We start from the raw sequence: 22,271 nt of genomic DNA, 5'->3' as shown, positions 1-22,271 counted from the left end.
AGTTATTTTTCCTGGACACCAGTTAGTTCAGTAGGCATTCCAAGGATGGGCAACTATAAGGCTTGACCAATGGTATACATTTTTGTAGAAGTGCTTATAGAATGGGGCAGAAACATCCCATTAAATGCTTCCTGCTCACTTAAAGCCTTCTGTGTAATCAGATTTGCCTATACACCTTTGAGGAAATTGGCCCCTTATCTTATCCTCCCCAGGTGAGAGAAACTAGGGAATAGAGATCTGTCAGGACCCCTCCACCATCACTGGACGAGGTGTTTGGGAAGTACCAGTTTCCTCACAGCAGCCTTCATGGCCTTGTTCCTCAGGCTGTAGATGATGGGGTTGAGCACGGGGGTCACCACCCCATAGAAGAGGGAGGTGAGCTTGTCTGAAACATCCTGCTTGTCTGCCCCCAGGGGGTCCTTGGATTTCAGCTTCCCATACATGAGGATTGTTCCATAGAAGAAGACCATGACTGTGAATTGGGCAGAGCAGGCAGAGAAGGCCTTTTCCTCCCCTCAGCTGAGGGGATCTTCAGGATGGTAGCAATGATGAACACATAGGAGACAAAAATGTAGTCACCTGAAATGCCCAGGAAGATGACATTGGCCACTGCCATACTGATCACATTGATGAAGATGTCAGGGCAACTTCAGGACAGCCAGGATCTCACAGGTAAAGTGGCTGCTGACATTGTCCTCACAGGAGGGTAATCATGTCACTAAGATGTTGCACCATGGCAGTCATGCTTCCAGTTGCCCAGGAGCTGACAGCCATGGGCACATAGGCAGCCTTGCTCATGACCACAGGGAATCTAAAGGGGTTACAGATGGCCACATAGCGATCAAATGCCGACATGCCCAGAAGTACACACTCCGTGGCTCCCATGGAAAGGAGAGAAGCATCTGCTCGGCACAGGCTGAGAAGGGTATGGTTTTCTTGGGGCTTAGGAAGATGTCAAGAATCTGGGGGACTGAGCAGGTTGTTTAGCAGATGTCCAGGATTGAGGGGTTCCCCAGGAAAAAGTACATGGGCATGTGCCGGTAGACATAGTCACCAGGATGAGAACACCAGTGCCCAGCAGGAACACTACCTACATCGAGAGAATGAGCACAAAGAACATTTGGCATAGGAGGAAGTACTGGGTCTGCTGGCCGGAGGGGACTCAGTGACCAGAAGAACTCTCTTCATATAGCAGAAAGAAGGGATTGGGTGCATCTTCTCCTGAATTTGGCACTAAGCAGAATTTGGAGTGAAGGTAGATACTGGAAGGTAAAGTTAAGCATAATGCAGGGAAGAATTTGCTAGGGCTGAGTGAGAAATCTAGAATCTGAAGGATTGAATTCTTTGTCACTGAAGGTGTTCAAGGAAATGCACGTTGACTGGGGTGAGGGGCATTGGAGAGGAACTGCATGCATCCTGTACATAGGGTTGCACAAGAAAACCCCCTGAAACCTCTTCTAAGGATGGTATTGCATGGCTCCACTAAGTATCTGATGTTTGCTTAAATGGCCACTAGATGTCATTTGTGCATTTCAGTAGCAAGATTATCCCCTCCTGGTGCAAAGTAGAAATCAGGAACAGGACTAACATAAGGATGTGAAATTCTATTAACAAAATATGCATCCTTAGGCAATTCATTCCTTTTTTTAAAGATCTTATTTATTTATTTGACAGAGAGACACAGCGAGAGAGGGAACACAAGCAGGGGGAGTGGGAGAGGGGAAGCAGGCTTCCCGCTGAGCAGGGAGCCCGATGCGGGGCTCCATCCCAGGACCCTGGGATCATGACCTGAGCCTAAGGCAGACGCTTAATGACTGAGCCACCCAGGCACCCCAGGCAATTCATTCTTAATAAATAAAAGAAAATGTAAATATCACTTGAAGCAAAACCTTTCAACTTCCAAGATCTATTCTCAAAATTGGACTCACTTTCTAAATTCTCTTTTTAAATAAGTCTGCCATACTCAAAGAATTTCAAAGAACTTGCCATAAAAATGCTTCTATTCATCTGCTAACATCTCTGAGTCTCCCATTCACCTTGTGTGTCTATTATTCTATGTAGGGACCATGTCTTACTCTGTTCCACACGGCACACAGCACTGTGCAGCTTTCATGATACGACCACAACTAGTATCTAATAGTTCCATTGTGCTTACCATTTATCAAGTACTTATCTACAATAACTAATTCACGTAAAATCAAGTGGTTAGGTGTAACATATGAAGAAATAGACTGGAAAAGGTTAAGCAACCCACCCAAGGTCATAGGTAAGAAAATGCTGCCCAATTTTTATCCTGCTGAGCTCTGGAGGCTCAGGAAATGGACATCTCTTGGACACCTGCAGTGTACCGTAGCATATTAAAGACTTTGAGAAGTCCTGGAACAAAGAAACGCGTCAAATGTTAGCCCCCAAAGTCTTCAAAGTCTTCAAATATATTTAGCCTCTTTCTGTCTATCTGTACATCTATCTATATCTCTATCATCTTTCTTTCGTCCAGAATGTGAGTCATTATCTAACTGAATACTAACTTTTCTGGGGGGAATTGCTATAAGTGATGAAAATCAAATTCAAACTCTATACTCCTTCTTGCCATTAACTTACTAGAGTGTTTCATAATGTGAAGTGCACGGGGAAAAATAGCCTCAATGTTCTCATAGCTAAAAAGAAATTCAGTGTATCGGAATAGATTCTTCCCACCCAAAAGCTCTCTACGTGGAGAGAGCTTGTCTTTGTCTCTTCTTAGTAATTCAGGCAAACTGAGTCACATCACAAAAACAAAACAAAACAAAAAAAACAGTCCAAAATGAAAATTCCCACTTCCTCCTTGTTCCTGTGACTCTCGTGGGGAATCCAAGAGGGATGGCAACAGTGCTGGGAGCGCCCTCTCCCCTCTGTGTACTGACTGTGTAGCTTAGACAGAGTACAGGCCATTCAGCTTGCTCTCGTGGTTCCTCTCTCCTCAGTTTTAGCATGTGCTCAGAATGTCTTTGTGTATTCAGTTAGAGATTTATTGTCTGGTGTCTGTCAAAACTCTCAGATATATGGCCAAAACTCAGTAGATACGCTCTGAAAAGATAAGCATTCTCTGAAAAAGGACTGAAGAGCAAGAGAGCATTCTGGATAACTAGACTTGTCTTTTGAATGCAGCTATAATGATGGAAAGTCTTTCTCGCGTAGGGTGAGAACCACAGAGGAGCCCTCCATCACTGGGTGAAGCATTTCTGAGCCGTCAAGTTCCTCACAGCAGCCTTCACATCCTTGTTCCTGAGGCTGTAGATGATGGGGTTGAGCATGGGAATCACCACCCCGTAGAAGAGGGGGATGAGCTTGACTGAAAGGTCTACTTTGTTGTCCCCCAGGAGATCCTTAGACTTGGGTTTCCTATACATGAAAAGTAAGGTCCCATAGAAGACGACCACCACAGTGAAGTGGGCAGAGCAGGTGGAGAAGGCCTTCTTCCTCCCCTCAGCCGAGGGGATCCTCAGGATGGTAGCGATGATGAAGACATAAGAGATAGAGATGAACAGAACTGGGACCCCCAGGAAGATCACATTGGTCACCCCCATGCTGATCACATTGATGGAGATGTCAGTACAGGCCAACTTCAAGACAGCCAGGATCTCACACGCAAGGTGGTTGATGACGTTGTTCCCACAGAAAGGCAGCTGAATTGTCAAGGATGTGTGTACCACAGAAGCAGTACCACCAATGGCCCAGGAGCTGACAGCCATGGGCACGTAGGCAGCCTTGCTCATGACCACAGGATATCTAAGGGGGTTACAGATGGCCACATAGCGATCAAATGCCATCATGCCCAGAAGCACACACTCTGTGGCTCCCATGGCAAAGGAGAGAAACATTTGCACAGCACAGGCAGAGAAGGAGATGGTTTTCCTGGGAGTGAGGAAGCCATCCAGGACTAGAGGGACTGAGGAGGTTGTGTAGCAGATGTCCAGGAAGGAGAGGTTCCCCAGGAAGAAGTACATGGGCGTGTGCAGGCGCGAGTCAGGGAGGGTCACCACGATGAGGAGCCCGTTGCCCAGCAGGATCACCAGGTACATCAGGAGGATGAGCACAAAGAACGTTTTCTCCAGCCTTGGGTGGGCTGAGAGTCCCAGGATAATGAACTCTGCCACAGGGGAGGACCAGTTGGCTTTTTGCATGTGCTATCCCTTCTGTCGTCAGCCAAGTACAAAAGTAGCACAGGAAGCTTTCTTGAGAAGAGTCTCAGGCATCTGGTACACCATCACTCCGTGCTACATGATAGGAGAGCATATGTGTATGAGAGATAAATGACTGAAAGAGACAGTAAGTAGGAGTGTGCTTAGCTCTTAGATGAGAGAAGGTGAGGCTGGAAGAGAGCTTACAAATATTGCAGCCAGCTGTTTGAGAGGGGTTTTCTCTCATTGCCCATAAAAGCAACTGAGGCCCAAAGAGGGGAAGTGACCTGTCCGAGTCTTCAGAGCAAGGTGTTGATAGAGATAGAACCTGAGCCCAGCAGAGCTAATCCCAGTCAAGGAGGGCTTTTCCTCTGTTTTATGATGAACATTGGAAAATGCTGTAAATTGTTTCATTTTGATGCAAATGCATTGAAATTTCATTTAATCTGGGCTTTCTTAGATTCTCAGAGAGGGGAATCCCCAAGCTGATCCAATTCTTACAACTACCAAAGTTTCAAGCTCCTTTAAACTGTGATTACATTTGGAAGGAACTTGTTGAAAAGCCTTAATCCACATCCAGACAGAATAAAGCCTAGGTAAAGATTCAACCATGTGAGGGATACTTCCTTAGTCTGCCCACCCTCAGCAACACAGACTTGACTGTTGTCAGAATTGGGATCTGCCTACTTTAAGACATATTAAAGGCAATATGTGGGGGAGGTTCCCTCATGGGGAAGAACTTTATGAAGTCCACAGAAGGAGTAATTGGAGTGAGTGAACCCACACTATGGGATGACAGCCATGCAGCTTTACTGACCAGTTAACTCAATTCTTAACAACCAGGCTGACCATAGTTATCAGATAGCAGGATACATGGCATTAACATCTAATCCCAGCTCATTAGAATATTGGTGAAGTCTTAGCCAGGGTGACTAGGGAATGTTTTCTCTTTGTTCTTTTGTGTTTATACTTTATTCTTGTGTAATATTCTGGCTCTCTGCCTCCATTATTGTGTTCCACACAAGCAGCTAGCTTACAGGAAGACTTGCATGCCTTTGTGTAGAGGATTTCCAGACTCTTAGCTACAATTGCCAGACTCTGTATTCAGAATCCTCATTTGTAATATTTCTATAGCTCTTTCTTATTCCAGTGGTGTGTGTACATACGTGAGTGTGTGTGTGTGTGTGTGTGTGTAGGATAGATGATGAGTGGGTAATATTGATGAGCATCTATTCTCTGCCATATTCTTTGAAACACCCCACGGAGAAGATATTATCATTCAAGTTGTATAAGTAAAAGTAACCAAATCTCAGAGGAGCCAAAGATTTGGTTCTTAAGACTGAATGACAGAGGTGGGGTTGGATCACAGCCTCCAAATCTGAGTTCTTTCCACCAAATAGCAGACTCACTCTCTCGCACAGATGTTTAAGAGAGTCTGTCTCTCCAGTACCAACTCTGTGTGTTCGCTGATCTGTCTCATTGTCCAGCATGCTCTTGCTTCAGTCATGGTAGGAGTTTATGTCAGATACATTGTCAGGCAGAGTAGCTTCCGCCCTACATTGAACCCAGACTTTGTCAGCCTTGGCACCAGTGACATTTGGGGCTGGAGAATTCTTTGTTGTTTGGAGCTGTCCTGTGCATGATAGGATGTTTAGCGTCATCCCTGACCTCTGCCCACCTGGTGCCAGTCGCACCTGCTCCTTGAGTTGTAACCACCAAAAATGTCTCCAGACGTTACCAAATGTTTCTGGGAGGAGAAGGGGGTACAAATTGTGCCAGCAAAGAAGCATTGATCTGAGCTAGGGGAGGCCTCTCCCATTATGCAACCAGGGGTTCCATTGTGTTTTCTGTGCAAGGCCATGACCCTTCCCCCGTCCCTCAATTCAGCACATGGGGGTGTTCCCCTTTGCTCAGTGCAGGCCCACGCTGGGTGCTTCACCAAGACATTCTGCCCCAACTTATCTCCCATTCTTCCCAGTGGCTCTCCCAGCCCCTCCCTTTTCCCAGAAAAGCCAAAGTAAACATGGCAGTGTCACAAGCAGGATTCAACAGTGACAAAGTTATGCTGTAGTTGGAGAGGCCAAGGAGAGTGGCTTCTGTTAGAGAAGCCATCCTTTCCACTCCCATGAGACAGAGCCGTGCACACAGAAGCTTCTTCCCATGAACAGTGTGCTGTGGGCATGAGTGATACACAGGATTTGACCCACGTGAGAGCTGCAGCTGAGGAAGACCTTAGTGCCCGCCGTGGCAAAGTTGCTGAATGAAAGTTGGTTCAACTGGAATGAACTGAATGGCTAGGAAGATCTTGGGCACTGAGCCCAGAGCTGTGGGACCTGCCCCTGCCCATGACGTGGATATTCTGTATAGCTTGAGCAAGTCCCCAGGCCTCAGTTTCCTCATGTGCATCATGAAAAGGCAGAACAGGTGCTTCCCAGGGAATCTCAACTCTGTCGTGGACTGCCCAGCACTGTCCTCACTAGACAGGAGCAGTTGGGTGAAGGTGACAGCCCCCTCCTGTGTTGTGTGTGTGTGTGTGTGTGTGTGTGAGAGAGAGAGAGAGAGAGAGAGAGAGAGTGTGTGTGTGTGTGTGTGTGTGTGTGTGTGAAGGGGAGATCTGAATGCTTGGTTTCTCATCAAGATATGCCAGCCGGAAATAGTGCTGTGTCAGGCTTTGGAGGAGACTCGGGATGGAAGAAAACATGAGTTCTGACCACCTATAGCCTCAGGTGGACAGAAGTCAGCCTGTGAGAGCTATGTAAGAAGGGAAATTTTTACCTTTGTGGCTACATGCTGCAAGTGTGAAACCTCAGCTTGTCCCAGGGTTAGGGCCTTGCTTGTGGCCTGATCACTACTTATCCATGGAGCCAACAGGCAGCTGAGAAAAGGAATGTAGTCCAGAGCCCATGCATTGTCATATGGCCTCTCTGGAGAACAGCTTGTGTAGCAAAAGGAAATACTTGGAAAATGCACATAACTCAGCATTTCAACCTCTGGAAGAAAATTCTAAATGATCAATGAGAGTTGATGGTCAGTATCTCTCAATAAAAGCCTGCATCACAACAGTATTGGTGAATGAATATAGGAAACAAAATAACTGTCTACCAATAAATGCCTAATGGTGCCCTTTCATATAATGGAATATTAGACATTTAAATTACATTTATGATTTTTACACTAGCAGATCATTACACTTCAATGATAAAAGTGAGAATACAAAATTGTACACACTGTCTGATTTCAGTCAGGTAAACAATATATTTGGATAAGAGTGACTGAAAAGACATTTTAGGGAAATCAGTAGGGGAAGGGATTCCGCTTTGTGCCTCTTCAATATTATCAAATTTTCTAATACAATGGGCAGAATTTACTTTGTGTTCAGGGAAAAAATTCTCATACAGTAATTCCCCTTACCAACATTTTGCTTTCCAAAATTTCAGTTCTGGCCCTGCCAGCACCCCAACTGTGGTTTGGAGCAGAAGTTGGCCTTTCTGACATATGGTCACAAGGTCAAGGGTAGCCTTATGTTGCATCTCAATGCCAAGATCACTTACCTCAGTTCAGCTCATCGTGTGACCATTTTATCATCTTGCATCGCCATAGGAAGAAGGGGAAGTCCAGTACAGTAAGATTCCTTGAGAGAGAGACCACATTCACATAACTTTATTATGTTATATTGTTATACTTGTTCAATTTTATTATTGGTTACTGTTAACCTTTCACTGTGTCAGATTTACAAATTATACTTTATCATAGGTACATGTGTATAGGAAGAAACAGGATACATAGAGTTCAGTACTATCTGTGGTTTCTGGCATCTACTGGGGGTCTTGGGAGGTATCCCCAGTGAATAAGGGAGGGTCTACATATTGTAGAAAGAAAGTGAGGAAAGCAGAAAGAACTAGCCACAGACGGGGAATCACAGACAGGGATGGGTCCCAGCTTGCCTGTCTGCTCACCCTCTGACCCTGAGGAAGGCTCAGTCTTCTGGGAAATCTCAGCAGGATGGGGGTGGGAATGGGGCTGCCTTCTTCCCAGGGCTCTGGGCTCCTCCCGGGAAGGATGGAACAGCAATGTCAGGGCAGGGGCTTGGTGACTGGTGAGCTGTGTAGAGCAGGAGGGACTGCCTGGGCTTAGCCTCAGCTGTTCCTCCCTGCTCCAGCATCAGCTGCTCACAGTCGGTTGCAGCTGGAAGGTGCTTGGAGCAGAGGCAGGATGAGGAGGAAAGTCCATCTTTGGAAAATGCTCTGCAAAAGTCATGGCCACCACCCCTGTCCCCACCACAGCCCAGCGCTCCCCACCTGCATCCTGCTTGCAGCCACTTCTCCGAGTCTCCTGATGTCAGACACAATTCTCAGCTCCTCACTGTGTCCTGGGCCAGACCCTGGATGCCAGAGAAAGACCCCGGACACTCCCCTGCTGGACTCCCTTTACCTCTGAGACCCTCTTTCTTCTTCTTTCCCGTACATCCCTGTGGGAACTTTAGCCTCAGGTGGCGTCTCTCTCACATCCTTCCTCCTAGACGTGCAGGCTGACTGGGTGTCTCAGCTACAGAGTCTTCATGGAGAGGACCTGTCATCCTGGTCTGAGGCCCAGAAATCCCAAGGGTACATTTTCTCCAGCAGCTGTGAACTCCTACAGGGACCCTGTTAGTCCCAGAAGCAATTTAAAGTTTGGAATGTCAAATGTGCACAGGGTACAGGCCCTAGGCATACCTGGGGCCTCCAGGGACCATCTCCCTGTCCCAATTAGAGGTAACGGCTGGGACACGGTCAATTGGAGATGGAGAAGAGTGTATAGCAGATGCTGGCTTCCTCCTGAGCTTTCCCTGGGGTCCCAGAGAAGCCAGTGCTCGATTCAGAGCCAGACTACATTGTCCCCATGCTGAGTCCTAGACATCCAGAATGGGGAGGCAGGACAAATGTCTAATAACAGCAGCAGCAGAGTTGGCTACATTCAGTGAGGTGCTCCCATGTGCCAGTCACTGAGACAAACATTTCACAAGCCCTCATGTTAATATTTGCTCCACATCCTCATGAGCACACGTTATTTCTTGTCATTTTGCTTCTCGGCATTCTGACTAGTGTGAAGTGATATCTCATTGTGGGTTTAATTTGCCTTTCCCTGATGAACAGTGATGTTGAGCATCGTTTCATGTTTCTGTTAACCACCTGCAGGTCATCTTTGGAGAAAAGTCTATTCAGGTCCTCTGCCCATTTTTATGTTTTTTTAAAAGATTTTATTTATTTATTTGAGAGGGAGACAATGAGAGAGAGAGCATTAGAAGGGGGAGGGTCAGAGGGAGAAGCAGACTCCGCCCTGAGCAGGGAGCCTGATGCAGGACTCCTTCCTGGATTCCAGGATCATGACCTGAGTCAAAGGCAGTTGCTTAACCAACTGAGCCACCCTGGTGCCCCTCTGCCCATTTTTAATCAAATTATTTCTTTTCTTGGTGTTGAGTTATGCATTCTTAATATATTTTGGATAGTATCCAAATAGATTATCAAATATATTGTTTGCAAATATCTTCTCCCATTCAGTAGGTTGCCTTTTCATTTAGCTGATGGTTTCCTTCACTGTGCAAAAGCTTTTCAGTTCAAAGAAGTCCAGGAGTTGACTTTTGCCTTTGTTTTCCTTGTCTGAGGTCTTGGAGAACTTTTACCAGATTCGCCCCTGCATGATGATATTAATATTTAATACGAATATATTAAAATTTTATCTTTACGCATATGAATATGCATGCTTATATTCAAATATGTAAATGTTTATGTTTATATTTCTTGGTATGTTTTCAAATATTTCATAACCTATTGCTAGAGTACAGAAATGCAATAGCTTTTTTTGTACAGTGATTTAGTGTTGAGGAACACTCTTTTAAATATTTAAAATATATCTCTAAGACATTTTAGATTTTGTTTATAGTAGGCAATAGTAACACCAGTAAATAATGACAACTTTAGTTGTCCTTCAAAACTGATAGACTTGTCTCTTTTCTTTCCCTTCTGCACTGGCTGGGACCTCCAGTTCAATGCTGAAAGGTTTTTGTTTTGTTTTGTTTTGTTTCATTTTATCATGAATGGGTATTGTTTTTTCAAACGCTTTTCCTCCTTCACTTGATGTGATCATGTGGTTTTTCTTAGTTAGCCTGTTATTTTGATAGATTGCATTGGCTGATCTTTGGCTATTGAACCAGCCTGTCATTCCTGAATGGAGGAGAGCCTCGTTGCTGCTAGAGAGCAGGAGTTTCAGCTCCCCACTAGGGCTCTGCTGATTCCCTCCTGGCTGGCAAGGGCAGGGGTACATTTTTACTACTGCCATGTCCTCCGCTGACATCATGGGAAGGGTGGCCTCCCTGCCACAGGCACAAGTCCTGACTCTCCTCTAGACCCTCTCTGATACCACCCAAGTGGGAAGGAGAAGGGGCACCCCGTTACACAAGGTAGGGGGTGAAAGTGCAGGCTTCCCACATGGTCTCCACCGACACCTGGAGTGGGGATTTGTTACTGTCTGGTGGAGATAAAAGTTCCACCTCTCTGTTCAGCCTCCTCTGATGCCACATTAGGTTTAGGATTTTTGCATCAGTGTTCATGGACAGTGTAGGCCTGAGAAGAGTTTCTTGGTTTTCTTTTATTTGAAAAAGAGCCTGGCATTTGAGCAAGACTGGTTTGCAGTTTCTTGTATCTCAACTGAGTATGATCTACCATGTAAGATAAATGTAGAATTGCAGGTGGAGAATGCAGTGGTCAGCAAGAGAGGGAGACCAGATAAAGATGCTTTTACTTTGGCTTTGTCATTGTCAGGATTCCCTAGGCTGCTAGATAGAGAACTTACTCCAACCAGCTTAATCCCACAATGAACTGTAATGTTCATGCAGCTGAGAAGTTCAAGGGTAGATTCAGTCCCAGGCCCAGCTGGATTTAGGGACTCAACATGTCATTAGGACCTTGGGTCCCTTCATCTGTTCTTTATCTCTATTTGTCTTTTCCTGGCTTCATTTTACACTCTGGTGCACAGACTTCCTCACATGGGAGGGAAGAGAGTTGTCAGCAGCCTGATTCAGGTTCTTCTATTGGAGTCTCCAGATGAGAATGAGCCCTGGCCAACACCTAGCCTGCAGCCTTGTGGAGGACTTGGTAGAACTCCTGACTTAGAGAAACTGCAAGATTATAAGTGTGTGCTGTCTGAAGCTAATAAGTTGGTAGGGATCTGGGACCTTTTCTCTGCTTGCTCCAATTACAAGTATCCTAGTTAGTTTGACTTAGATTATATGCCTTCCATTAGGCTGATTGCTGTGCCAAGAGTTGGTGTACTATGATTGGTAGCTACATTCAATGACATAAGAGTGAGAGGGAGCAGTTCCCCTCCCCAACCCCAAAACAGTAGGTGTACTGTGCAGGATATAGCTGACTTCTGTGATGGCATTCTTAGGGAGTCCAGCTGTGACTTTTGAGTGCTAATAGCAGACGTTGCAAATTGGCAACCTCTAGCCAAATCTGGCTATGGAACAAATTTTGTTTGGCCCTCATAATACTTATCTTGATATCATGAAAGAATCTACAGAGAACAGTCAGCTCAGCTCTGCAAGCACCAGAGGTAAACATGGAACCTGCAGCTGGGACAGTGCTCTGCGTCCCCTCCCCCATTCCTACATCCCTTCCTTGTAGCAGCTGACTGGGGTCCAGGAAGGTTATCTGCTGGAAGAGGCAGTCAGCTCCTGCTTCACACCTGGTTCTTTCCCACAGTCCAGCATCTGAAATACTCTGATTTAACCTATTTGGGTGATTGCATTCTTGACCTGTCTGTGACCATCTGGGATGTTTGATTTGGTCATGTTAGTTAAAAATTGCATTGGAGACTGTAATCTCTGGAAGATGTTAGGGATCATCCTAACCTGAGATAAAGGTTAAACTGAGTCACTAGTTGTAATGAGGTGGAAAGTAATCAGCACATAAGCAGAGCTCAGGAAGCCCCCATTTGTCAGTGGTCTATTCTAGACTCTTTGGTTACCTCCAAAAGCGTGGACTGAGTTGAAGTTTTGTTTTCTTTGCTTCTGAGACCTTTAGATCAGGGAGCCTTCATGTTTGCCTCCAAGCCCTGGGTTTGGACCTTCCTTCCCAACTAAGAGGATGGGCCTGCTCTAAGGTTGGGAAAGTGGGTGGAGCATGGCTCATCCCAATCTATTGGCAAGAGGAAGAAAGGCTTTGAATGAGGGCATCTGGAGGATAGTTAAATGTCCCGAGGCTTACTTTCAAGGTTTTTCCTTCTTCAAATGAAAATATCTTATTATTTCTCCTGTTACTATATGATCATTGTAAATATATGATATTCATATAGGTCTCTCATATTTCTTAAGTATTTTTCCATAGGTATTGTAAAGTTTTTGTGACTGATGTGAATTGTATACAACTACTCTACTGTACTTTCTTACTACTTCTTATAGTTTTGGCATTTGAGTAAAATTTTTTCTAGTTAAATGACATTTGTGAATAGTTTTCTTTTTTTCCCTTCTTTTCAGTATTTATGTTCTTTATTTTCTTCATCTCATCTACTTAGCTAGACTGCAAAATGATATAGACATTGAAAGCTGGTGACCTAATCCAAGTTGTAGGCATGCTGCTTGCTGGTGTTCTGATACTTTCTTTCATGTCAAGGGTAGTTTCCTCTATTGAAGTGTGCTACTTTTAAAAAGGCAGAAATCAATGTTAAATTTTATCAAGTGACTTGTCACCATCTGTTGATGAGATCACTTTTTCTTCTTGAATCTATTAGTAAAATGGTTTCAATAGATCTCCTAATCCTTCCTAATGTTCGAAACCTTGACGCTTGTTAAAAAACTGGGTACTGTGTATCATGTATTTAATATGCAATGATTTAAATCTACTCAGGTTCAGCAAATGACGTTTTTCATTTGATCAACTTTCTTTGCTCATTCATCATCCTCTTATTCTTTCAAATCTTCATCCTAATACTTGTCTACTGGTATTTTGTCTTAAATTTCCACAAGCATGTATTTTTTTAAAGATTTTATTTATCTGAGAGAGAGTGAGAGGGAGAGAGAGAGAGAGAGAGAGAGAGAGAGAGAGAGAGAGAGAGAGAGAGAACAAGCAGGGGAGGGGGCTGATGGGGAGGGAGAAGCAGACTTCAAGGTGAGCTGTTGAGCAGGGGGCCCGACACTTGGCTCCATCCCAGGACCAGGGGATTATGACCTGAGCCAAGGCAACCATTAACTGACTGAGCCCCCCAGGTGCCCCTCAACAAGCATATTAATACTTTTGTTATTTCAGTATCAATGCATTATACTCATGTATTATATTCACAAGATTCCCCTTCCTGCCACATCCTTGGTAAGACGAGACCTTCAATGGGATCTAACTATACTTCTTTTTCTAAATTTCTCAGCTTAATGAAGCCGTCTAGAATTGTAACTGGAGTTACACACTTGCTTTGTTGTCACTGTTTACCTCGATGCATTTCCTAATAATTCCTTCATGTATTTGTCTTTGCACATTTGATATCAAGCATTCATTAGACTTTACTGGTCCTTGGACATCTGACCATTCTCCACTGTGTCTTACATACGATATCGGTCCCAGTCCTTCCATTGTTTATTTTTAACTATTTGTTGGGAGAACTTTATAAATAAAATTTCTTTTTGAGAAAGGGATTATAGGGGTATGTGCTGTCTGTGTTTGCATGTGCCAACAATGTCTTTTCAACTCTCATATTAGTGCAATGATCAGGATGTGTAGCATTTGGACTCGCAGCCCCTTTCCCTCAGAACTCTGTCACGCTTGTTCTGCTGGCACCTACATTTAGGGAGGCAGAGCAGCAGGCCAACAGCAGCCAGATTCTTGTGCCTTGTTGGGAAATATGCTTTTATGCTGTGGAAATGTCTATAGAATTATTTTGGCATATATGAGAATTACAACTTATCCTTGGATCGACTGTACATGGGTATGTCTTTTGCTACAATTCTTACCTGGTGACTGATGAGCATTTATGGATAAAATATGCAGAATTTCTGTTCAGTGAAATGTTTTTCTCCTCCTTTATTATTTGTCTTTCATCTGTTCTGTTTTCTCCTCCTGAATTACATAATGGATCCCCCTGGTCTACCTTTTATGTCGCTCACCTGTTCTCAAATAACCGAATTCTCTCTCTCTCTCTCTTTTTCCCCTCTAAGCCTAGGAGAGAAACTTAAGTTCTTTTTAATTTAAAAATTCATTTTTAAGCATTGTTTTATCTACTTTTAAATACTTTCTACTGGATTTTATTTGATCAACAATGTTGATTTTTTTCCTCTAAGACAAGTTTTTAGCTCCGAGTTACCTTTTCCCCTAGCTTCTCTTTGATAGACTGCTTTTGCTTTATCGATTCAATAGCCTCCAGAATTCCACAGAGAATACCACTGAGGCTTTTCTTTACTGTCTCATCATCTTCCTGCAATAACTCTTTTTCAGGAAAGCCTGTTTGTTTGGAGGGTTAGTTTATTTCCTCCCTGTTGGGTTAAAAGTTCATGTCAGCTCTCAGAGGCTTTCTATTCCACTCATTCTTTTAACTGGACTTCTAGATTGCTAACTACCGGGAGCTGACTTGGAATTCCTCACCAGTCGTGGGGGTGATTCTTGGATGTCTGCTGGTGAACATCACCTTCTTCTCCCTCTGACTGCCATGTAGGGTTGGGTATTCTTAGGTAAATAAGCGACTGATGTCACCACTTGGAGGCATGCTTGGTCAAGCCAGGTCAGGAAGTTAAAAAATTCATTTGATTCTTTTTTTTTTTTTATGTTATGTTAATCACCATACATTACATCATTAGTTTTTGATGTAGTGTTCCAAAATTCATTTGATTCTCCTAAATACATCTCAGTTTCCACATCACTCTGATGACCTATGGGAGGCCTCAGCTATCCAGGGACAGAAGCCAGGGGTGAAAAACATCTTCAAAAAGGGGAAAGAAAAAAGGCCTGAGTCTTTGACCCTTGCATCAGTTTTGCCACAACCTACTCACTCTCCTCTCTGCTCCAAAGGTGTGAATGATTTTCTGGTGGGGACCATGATTGAGGACAGGAAATGAGGTTAATTATGGAGACATAGGAAGAGAACAATTCAAGAAACAGTTTTAGGAATGAATGTGAAAATAAGGAGAAAGAAACAATGAGCGTAAAGATAAAATATTACTATTATTTAATATGGAGTAGGGCATGTTGAAAGGTAACATGAATCAAGGACCCATCCAATTATGTTCAAAGAAAGAGGCCAAGGAGCAATTGAATTACAGATCTATAGACTAGAGCTTTTTGTAAGTTAAAAATAAAACTTGAAGAGTAATTTTTCTTGGACGTCAATTAGTTTAGTAGGTATCCCAAAGATGGGCAACTATAAGGCTTGACCAATGATATACATTTTTGTAGAAGTGCTTATAGAATGGGGCAGAAACATCCCATTAAATGCTTCCTACTCACATAAAGCCTTCTGTGTAATCAGATTTGCCTGTGCACCTCTCATGAAATTGTCCCCTTATCTTATCGTCTCAGACCCTCAGGTGAGAGAAACTAGGGAGTAGAGATCTATCAGGACCGCTTCACCATCACTGGGCAAAGTGTTTGTGAAATGCCAGGTTCTTCACAGCAGCCTTCACATCCTTGTTCCTGAGGCTATAGATGATGGGGTTGAGCATGGGGGTCACAACCCCATAGAAGAGGGAGGTGAGCTTGTCTGAAACATCCTGCTTGTCTGCTCCCAGGGGGTCCTTGGATTTCGGCTTCCCATACATGAAGAGGATTGTTCCATAGAAGATGACCACGACTGTGAAGTGGGCAGAGCAAGTGGAGAAGGCCTTTTTCCTCCCCTCAGCTGAGGGGATCTTCAGGATGGTAGCAATGATGAACACATAGGAGACAAAAATGAACAGAACTGGAACGCCCAGGAAGATGACATTGGCCACTGCCATACTGATCACATTGATGGAGATGTCAGCACAGGCCAACTTCAGGACAGCGAGGATCTCACAGGTGAAGTGGTTGATGACATTGTCCCCACAGAAGGGCAGTCGCATTGCTAAGGATGTTTGCACCATGGCAGTCATGCTTCCAGCTGCCCAGGAGGTGAGAGCCATGGGCACATAGGCAGCCTTGTTCATGACCATAGGGTACCTAAGGGGGTTACAGATGGCCACATAGCGATCAAATGCCATCATGCCCAGAAGCACACACTCTGTGGCTCCCATAGCAAAGGAGAGAAACATCTGCATGGCACAGGCAGAGAAAGGTATGGTTTTCTTTGGGGTTAGGAAGCTGTCGAGAATGAGGGGGACTGAGGAGGTTGTGTAGCAGATGTCCAGGAAGGAGAGGTTCCCCAGGAAGAAGTACATGGGCGTGTGCAGGCGGGAGTCAAGGAGGGTCACCACGATGAGGAGCCCGTTGCCCAGCAGGATCACCAGGTACATCAGGAGGATGAGCACAAAGAACATTTTCTCCAGCCTTGGGTGGGCTGAGAGTCCCAGGAGGATGAACCCCACCACAGGAGAAGTCCAATTGGACCTGTCCATGGTATATCTCCCCTGTCACCTGCAGGAACTCAGAAAGTCAATTTCACGATGCTCTGATACCTAAAGTGGCCAGAAAGCCATTGAGGATACTTTCTTTGCTAAGCAGCTGGAGAACAGCCCTGGCAATCTGGGGGGCTCTTTACATTGCTCTAATTAGATGCAGAGAAATTGGTCAAAATCTACTTTGCGATATTTGGCCAACCATAGAGGCATTTGACATTTCACAAAATTGTATTTACTTTTCCTAATCACATTTAAGATTAACATCACACATTTACCTCAGCTTATATCATGCGTGGCTGATTCATTTTAATCAATTTTGTGAGAATTGTTATACTCCATTTGTATGAATATTTTTTCTTTTTTTTTTTAAAGATTTTATTCATTTATTTGAGAGAGAGAGAGTGTGTGTGTGGGTGTGGGTGTAAGAGAGCACAAGTGGTGGAGAGGGAGAAGCAGGCTGCCTATCGAGCAGGGAGCCTGATGCGGGGCTCGATCCCAGGACCCTGGGATCATGACCTGAGCCAAAGGCAGACGCTTAATGACTGAGCCACCCAGGAGCCCCTGAATTTTTTTCTTTGGGGACATAAGACTGGTGGAAATAACTGATCTTCATTCTCAGTTCCTGATCATTCCCCTCTCCAAGTAATTTTGCATATGACTTCCCTCCTCTTTTAGAGTTCTCTCCTACTGTCCATAGACCCTTGGGATATTCATTAATTCATTCCTTCACTCACCTTCCAAACTCCTTGGAGCACTTACCAAAAGAACTGATTTTCACCAATCATTCAATGTATGGGGTTATCAAGTCCCTTTTCCTCTCTGGGCTCTGTTTCCCTAATACTCATTTTGGAATGGATTATATTTAGAAATATTCTATCCAGGGACTAGATGATCTCATGAATTTCTCATTCTTGGACTTTCTGTCCTACCACTGAGAAGTCCTTCTCTCTTTCCTTCCAGTTCACCCCATGCCACTAGTCACAAGGAATGGAACAAGGAACTGGGCTGGGCCCACAGAATTTACATATTCTTTTACAAGTTCTGTCTTACCTTTTCTGTAAATAGAGCAATGAAGAAAACCACTTGTCTGAGGTCCGGGAATAGTCCAGAGGCTGAAATTAGTCAATCTGATCTGTAAGTAGCAGCCAGAGGAATTAGCCCCTAAAATGGATGAGAGCTGAGTTTTCTGGTCTTTGTTCTATGTTTGGGTAAAATCCACAAAGGACCATGCATTGTGTATGAAGCCAGTTAAATTCCACCCAGCTATTGGGATTATCCTAGTCCCTGAAGTGATTTGAAGTTTTGAAAGGGAAGTGACGAAGTTTAGAAAATTTAGACATCTGGGATTATGTCCCCAAGATCCAATTATTTTGGAGTCCTTCCAGTAATACTTTGTTCCCCCTCCCCTCCCTTTATACCCATCCTGTTGAGCTACTGGAAAGATTAGGAGGAAGGGTCATTCTGGTCCTGCCAGAATTAACATAAACCCCAAGTCAATGAGAACTCTCAGTAGAGTCCATGATAGGTCTAGGAGAGTGTGCAACTCACTGCACAGGACAAATCCTTATAGCTCAGTATCCCTGGCATTTCCAAATTCAGGATGTTGGGGTTGGAAAGAGGCAAGTGACCTGGAAAGTTCCTTCTTGTCTGTGTCCCACCATATAGATTGTGAGCTCCTACCATAGACCAGGCCTTTATAAGGCATTGGGAGATTCATAAATGAATCTGGTTCTAGCTCTTGCCATGAGAGTTCCACAGGCATAGCAGCTGTGGGCTTGAAAAAAGCCAGTTGATTGCAGAAGTGATGTCCTGTTGTTTGAAGTCTTTCTTATGCTCATTTGTTTTATCCTTTCCAGAGAATAAACTTTTTGTTGGGATGGCTAAGAGACAGGTGGCCAATGTCATGGGTTGAGCGAGGGGGTGTGGGGGACTCTGTTTCTTATACATTTTTTGCCTAATCCCCCTTGTTTTAGCAGCACCCCTTCACCCCTGGACCTAGAAGGACCTGGCACAGTGGCTGCTCAGTGCTGGAGATCTGGTTATAGCACAGCACTCTCCCCATTTGTGGCTCAGGATTTGGCTCTGTCAGATCTGCCTTAGAAACGACCACTAGTCCATCTACTTCCCAGCCTTCAAAACATTATCACTCTGATGCCCTCCTTCTTCTTAACCTTGTGGTTTGTCACTTAAAAGCAAATGAAACAAAACAAAAAAGCTGTAGTTTTTGTGTGTTTCAGGAGGGAGAAAAATTAGGTGCATGGGTTCAGTCCTCCTGTATGCCTCAGTCCTGATTCTGTGCAGTTTCTAACATCCTCTGTTATTTTCTTATGTGCATTAGTAATTGTTTCTTGTCTGTTTCCATCTGCTAGAATGCAAGTTTCATAGAGGCAAGGACTTTTTTCTACATTGTTTATAAATGTATCCTAAGTATAAAAACTGGACCTGGTTGCACTCAATGAAGAGTTGCTGAATAAATTAATAAACGAATTTGTGACCTACCCTTGTTTTCTTCTTTCTCCATGGTAGCTCTTCTTTTTATATTTTTACTTTTATCCCATCTTTTTAAATTTTTATTTTGTAAACAATTTATAATGTATATAACATATTGGTACAGTAGAACATTTATGCATTTTATAAATAACTAACCAGATGGTATAAACTGTAAGGATGCATGGCTTTAAAACCTAGGGGACCATTGACCAGATACATAGCTTCTGGCTATGGTTCCAGCCTTTCAGATATGTAACAAACCTCTCTTTTCTAAGTGGCTCTTAATTACTGGAAACATCTATCTTGAGCAGAACAAGCTCGCAGAACTCAGGACTTTTGGCCCTATTCAAAGATAATCTGCCATCTTACTTGTCTGCACCATGTACCTTTCTCGGTTGGAGGCCATCCATGGTGAACAGGGGTGGGTGACTGCCCCTGTTTTGGAAAGTCATCTCTGAGCTTTGAGATGCCTTGAGGGTCTGGTTTGGAGTCTCTGTCTCTCTCTCCCCACCTTGGGTTTCTCCTGCAACTCTTCCACAGCCTGTCACCCCTCAGTACTCCACTCATGGGCTTGGGTCTCCTGTGGAAAGCTCAGGAACAAGTGGGAGGGCCCACACCATTGCCTCAGCTGTTATGATTTGCCCCAATACTGCCAGGTACACAGGCATTGGGACACATATCACAGTGACAACCTGACTCACTTCTGCTCTTTACAGGAGCTGTGCCCACATTAGCTCTTAACATCTTATTATGTTGGTATATCTTTGTTGCTGGGTGGACTGGGGTTACCTTGGGTTCCACGGCCTTGACACAGCCCATCCAAAAGATATTGCTGGGGGCTTAGTCTTATGAGAAAGAATTCAAGGACAGACACAACACAGGAGATGAGCAGCACAAACCGGAGAGTTTATTAACTATTATTACTCACTCTCTAGACGTGAGAGCGGGTGAGCTCAAGGGAGTGCTGCACCCACCGGGGTTTGGATTTCTATCTTTAATAGACAGTGGTTAACAAAGGGGTGGAATATTCATTACTCTAAGGTGGAAATTTTCTTCAAAACAGGTGGTCTCCTCCAGGAATGTGGGTCATGTGCCTTTTCTTCCTTAGTTGGTCAGGGATTTTCTGTCATGGCACCCTTAGGGAGGAGACTTTGTTAGCCATCTTGGGCCTGTCTGGGTTAATCTGGTTTCCTGTGTTTTTGTTTTGGAGTGCTGCCAGGATAGACCCCTGACTTTAGCTGTGACTTCCTCTTTGCTAGCTTCCAGGCATCCTGTCAGAACCTCACTAACTGCCTCTAACAACTTTAAGCCCTCTCCATACTTTTCTGCAATGAGATTGTGCATGGGAAGAAATAACCTTAATCAGTAGGTTAAGTAAAAATTCTGTAGAAATTGTAGGTATGAATTTTATATATTTATAAATATTTTATTTTTACATATATTTCCTCTTTCCACTGAAAGGCCTAGAAACTATGATAAACTCATTAGCACCCTTGGCACCCAGATTGTGGTTTTTTTCTTTTTTTAAAGATTTTATTTATTTATTTGACAGAGAGAGACAGTGAGAGAGGGAACACAAGCAGGCGGAGTGGGAGAGGGAGAAGCAGGCTCCCTGCTGAGCAGGGAGCCCGATGCGGCGGGGCTCAATCCCAGGACCCTGGGATCATGACCTGAGCTGAAGGCAGACGCTTAACGACTGAGCCACCCAGGCGCCCCCAGATTGTGGTTTCTAAATACCAGTCCCCACTAAAGGAAACAAGACCTCCTTGGAGAAAATGATTATTTCCATATCTGGAAAGGAACTGCAAATGTTGAGCCTATATCTTGACATACTATAAAGCAAGGAAGCCATTAAAGATACTCGGGTCTTATTAGAAGATCTCAGGTGCCATGAGCTCATAACCACACTAGAACTTACTAAAACCTCTCAAATATCTAGACCTAATCATCAATTTATAGGAAATACAGGGATACACACTATAGAACTGTAATCAGTAGATTGTAGTAATGTGATATTGTAACAGATAAGAGGTATATATTTGTTCATTCAGATGACCAAAATATATTTCTCACGTATATTTGGTCTTTGTCAAAGATTCCTGGTTCAGGAATCTGCTCCCAAAGCCCTTGGAATTTCCTGAACAAGAGCAATGGGAGCACCTCTGTTATAATGTCTGGTCTCTTGTCCTCAGTTCCTGAGAAACACTTCAGAGCTATAAAGGTGAAATGGTGTCTTATTATTCATGACAAGCCCATCTCAACCATACCAGGGTTTATGTTAATGAGGTGACTTTTAGAACATAAATAAGAATGGAAGCTGTTTGCCAGGGGGACCAACCTTGAATAGAATTTTGGAACTTTCATTCCCACCACTTCCATCCCCATCCCTAGTTTCCAGGGCAGGGAAAGGAACTGGAGATCAAAACAACCACTAATGGCCAATGATTTAGTCAATTGTGCCTATGTAGTGAATCTTCCAAAGAGACCAAAAAGGTCAGGGTTCAGAGAACCTCCGGGTTGGTGAACAGTGAACATAGGGGAGAGTGGAGAGGGCATGGAAGCTCTGCACCCTCACCAATACCTTGCCCTATGCATCTCTTCCATCTGACTATTCTTGAATTATATCTTTTTATAATAAACCAGTGGTCTAGTAAGTAAAATGTGTCTCTGAGTTCTGGAAGCTGCTCTAGCAAATTAAGAGGAAATTAAGGAGTTGGGGGAGGGGGACAGACGGGGAATAGGAGAGGGGAAAGGGAACTGCAGAAAGAATACACTAATCATAATGTATAGTCTTATTTGGATTTTGACTCAAATAAACAAATTGAAATAATTACAGCATTTATAAGACATTTGGGGAAATAGGAAATGCTGGATAATTGATGATTTTAAGGAATTAGTGTGAGTTTTAGGTATGAAAATGGTAATTTATTTATATTTTACAAGAGTACTAATTATGTTAAGAGGTAAATACAGAAATATTTAAGGATGATATGCTATGAATATCTGGGATTTGTTTCAAAATAATTCAGGAGAGGGAGAAATAATCCTTGGAGTTATAGGTGAACAAGATT

At 43.8% G+C, this 22,271-nt stretch overlaps 2 protein-coding genes and 1 pseudogene across 2 annotated transcripts; all 3 read right to left on the bottom strand.

Annotated features, from left to right (window-relative positions):
* Positions 1-257: 257 nt before the first annotated feature.
* Positions 258-1,120, bottom strand: LOC113933916 (annotated as a pseudogene).
* A 2,083-nt stretch (positions 1,121-3,203) lies between these two features.
* On the bottom strand, positions 3,204-4,163 carry LOC113933892 (olfactory receptor 2S2-like). The gene has a single exon (XM_027614265.1). The coding sequence runs from the start codon at positions 4,161-4,163 to the stop codon at positions 3,204-3,206; it is 960 nt and encodes a 319-aa protein (XP_027470066.1).
* An 11,584-nt stretch (positions 4,164-15,747) lies between these two features.
* On the bottom strand, positions 15,748-16,707 carry LOC113934663 (olfactory receptor 13C7-like). Its single transcript, XM_027616084.1, has one exon. The coding sequence runs from the start codon at positions 16,705-16,707 to the stop codon at positions 15,748-15,750; it is 960 nt and encodes a 319-aa protein (XP_027471885.1).
* Positions 16,708-22,271: the final 5,564 nt, after the last annotated feature.

This window comes from Zalophus californianus, chromosome 13 (genome assembly GCF_009762305.2).
Source record: "Zalophus californianus isolate mZalCal1 chromosome 13, mZalCal1.pri.v2, whole genome shotgun sequence".
NCBI classification, from domain to species: domain Eukaryota; kingdom Metazoa; phylum Chordata; class Mammalia; order Carnivora; family Otariidae; genus Zalophus; species Zalophus californianus.
Note: the sequence above shows the minus strand (reverse complement) of the source record. Positions and strands in the feature narration are given on the sequence as shown.

Coding starts and splice junctions, on each gene's coding strand:
- LOC113933892 (XM_027614265.1), bottom strand. CDS start 4,163: ATGCAAAAAGCCAACTGGTCCTCCCCTGTGGCAGAGTTCATTATCCTG.
- LOC113934663 (XM_027616084.1), bottom strand. CDS start 16,707: ATGGACAGGTCCAATTGGACTTCTCCTGTGGTGGGGTTCATCCTCCTG.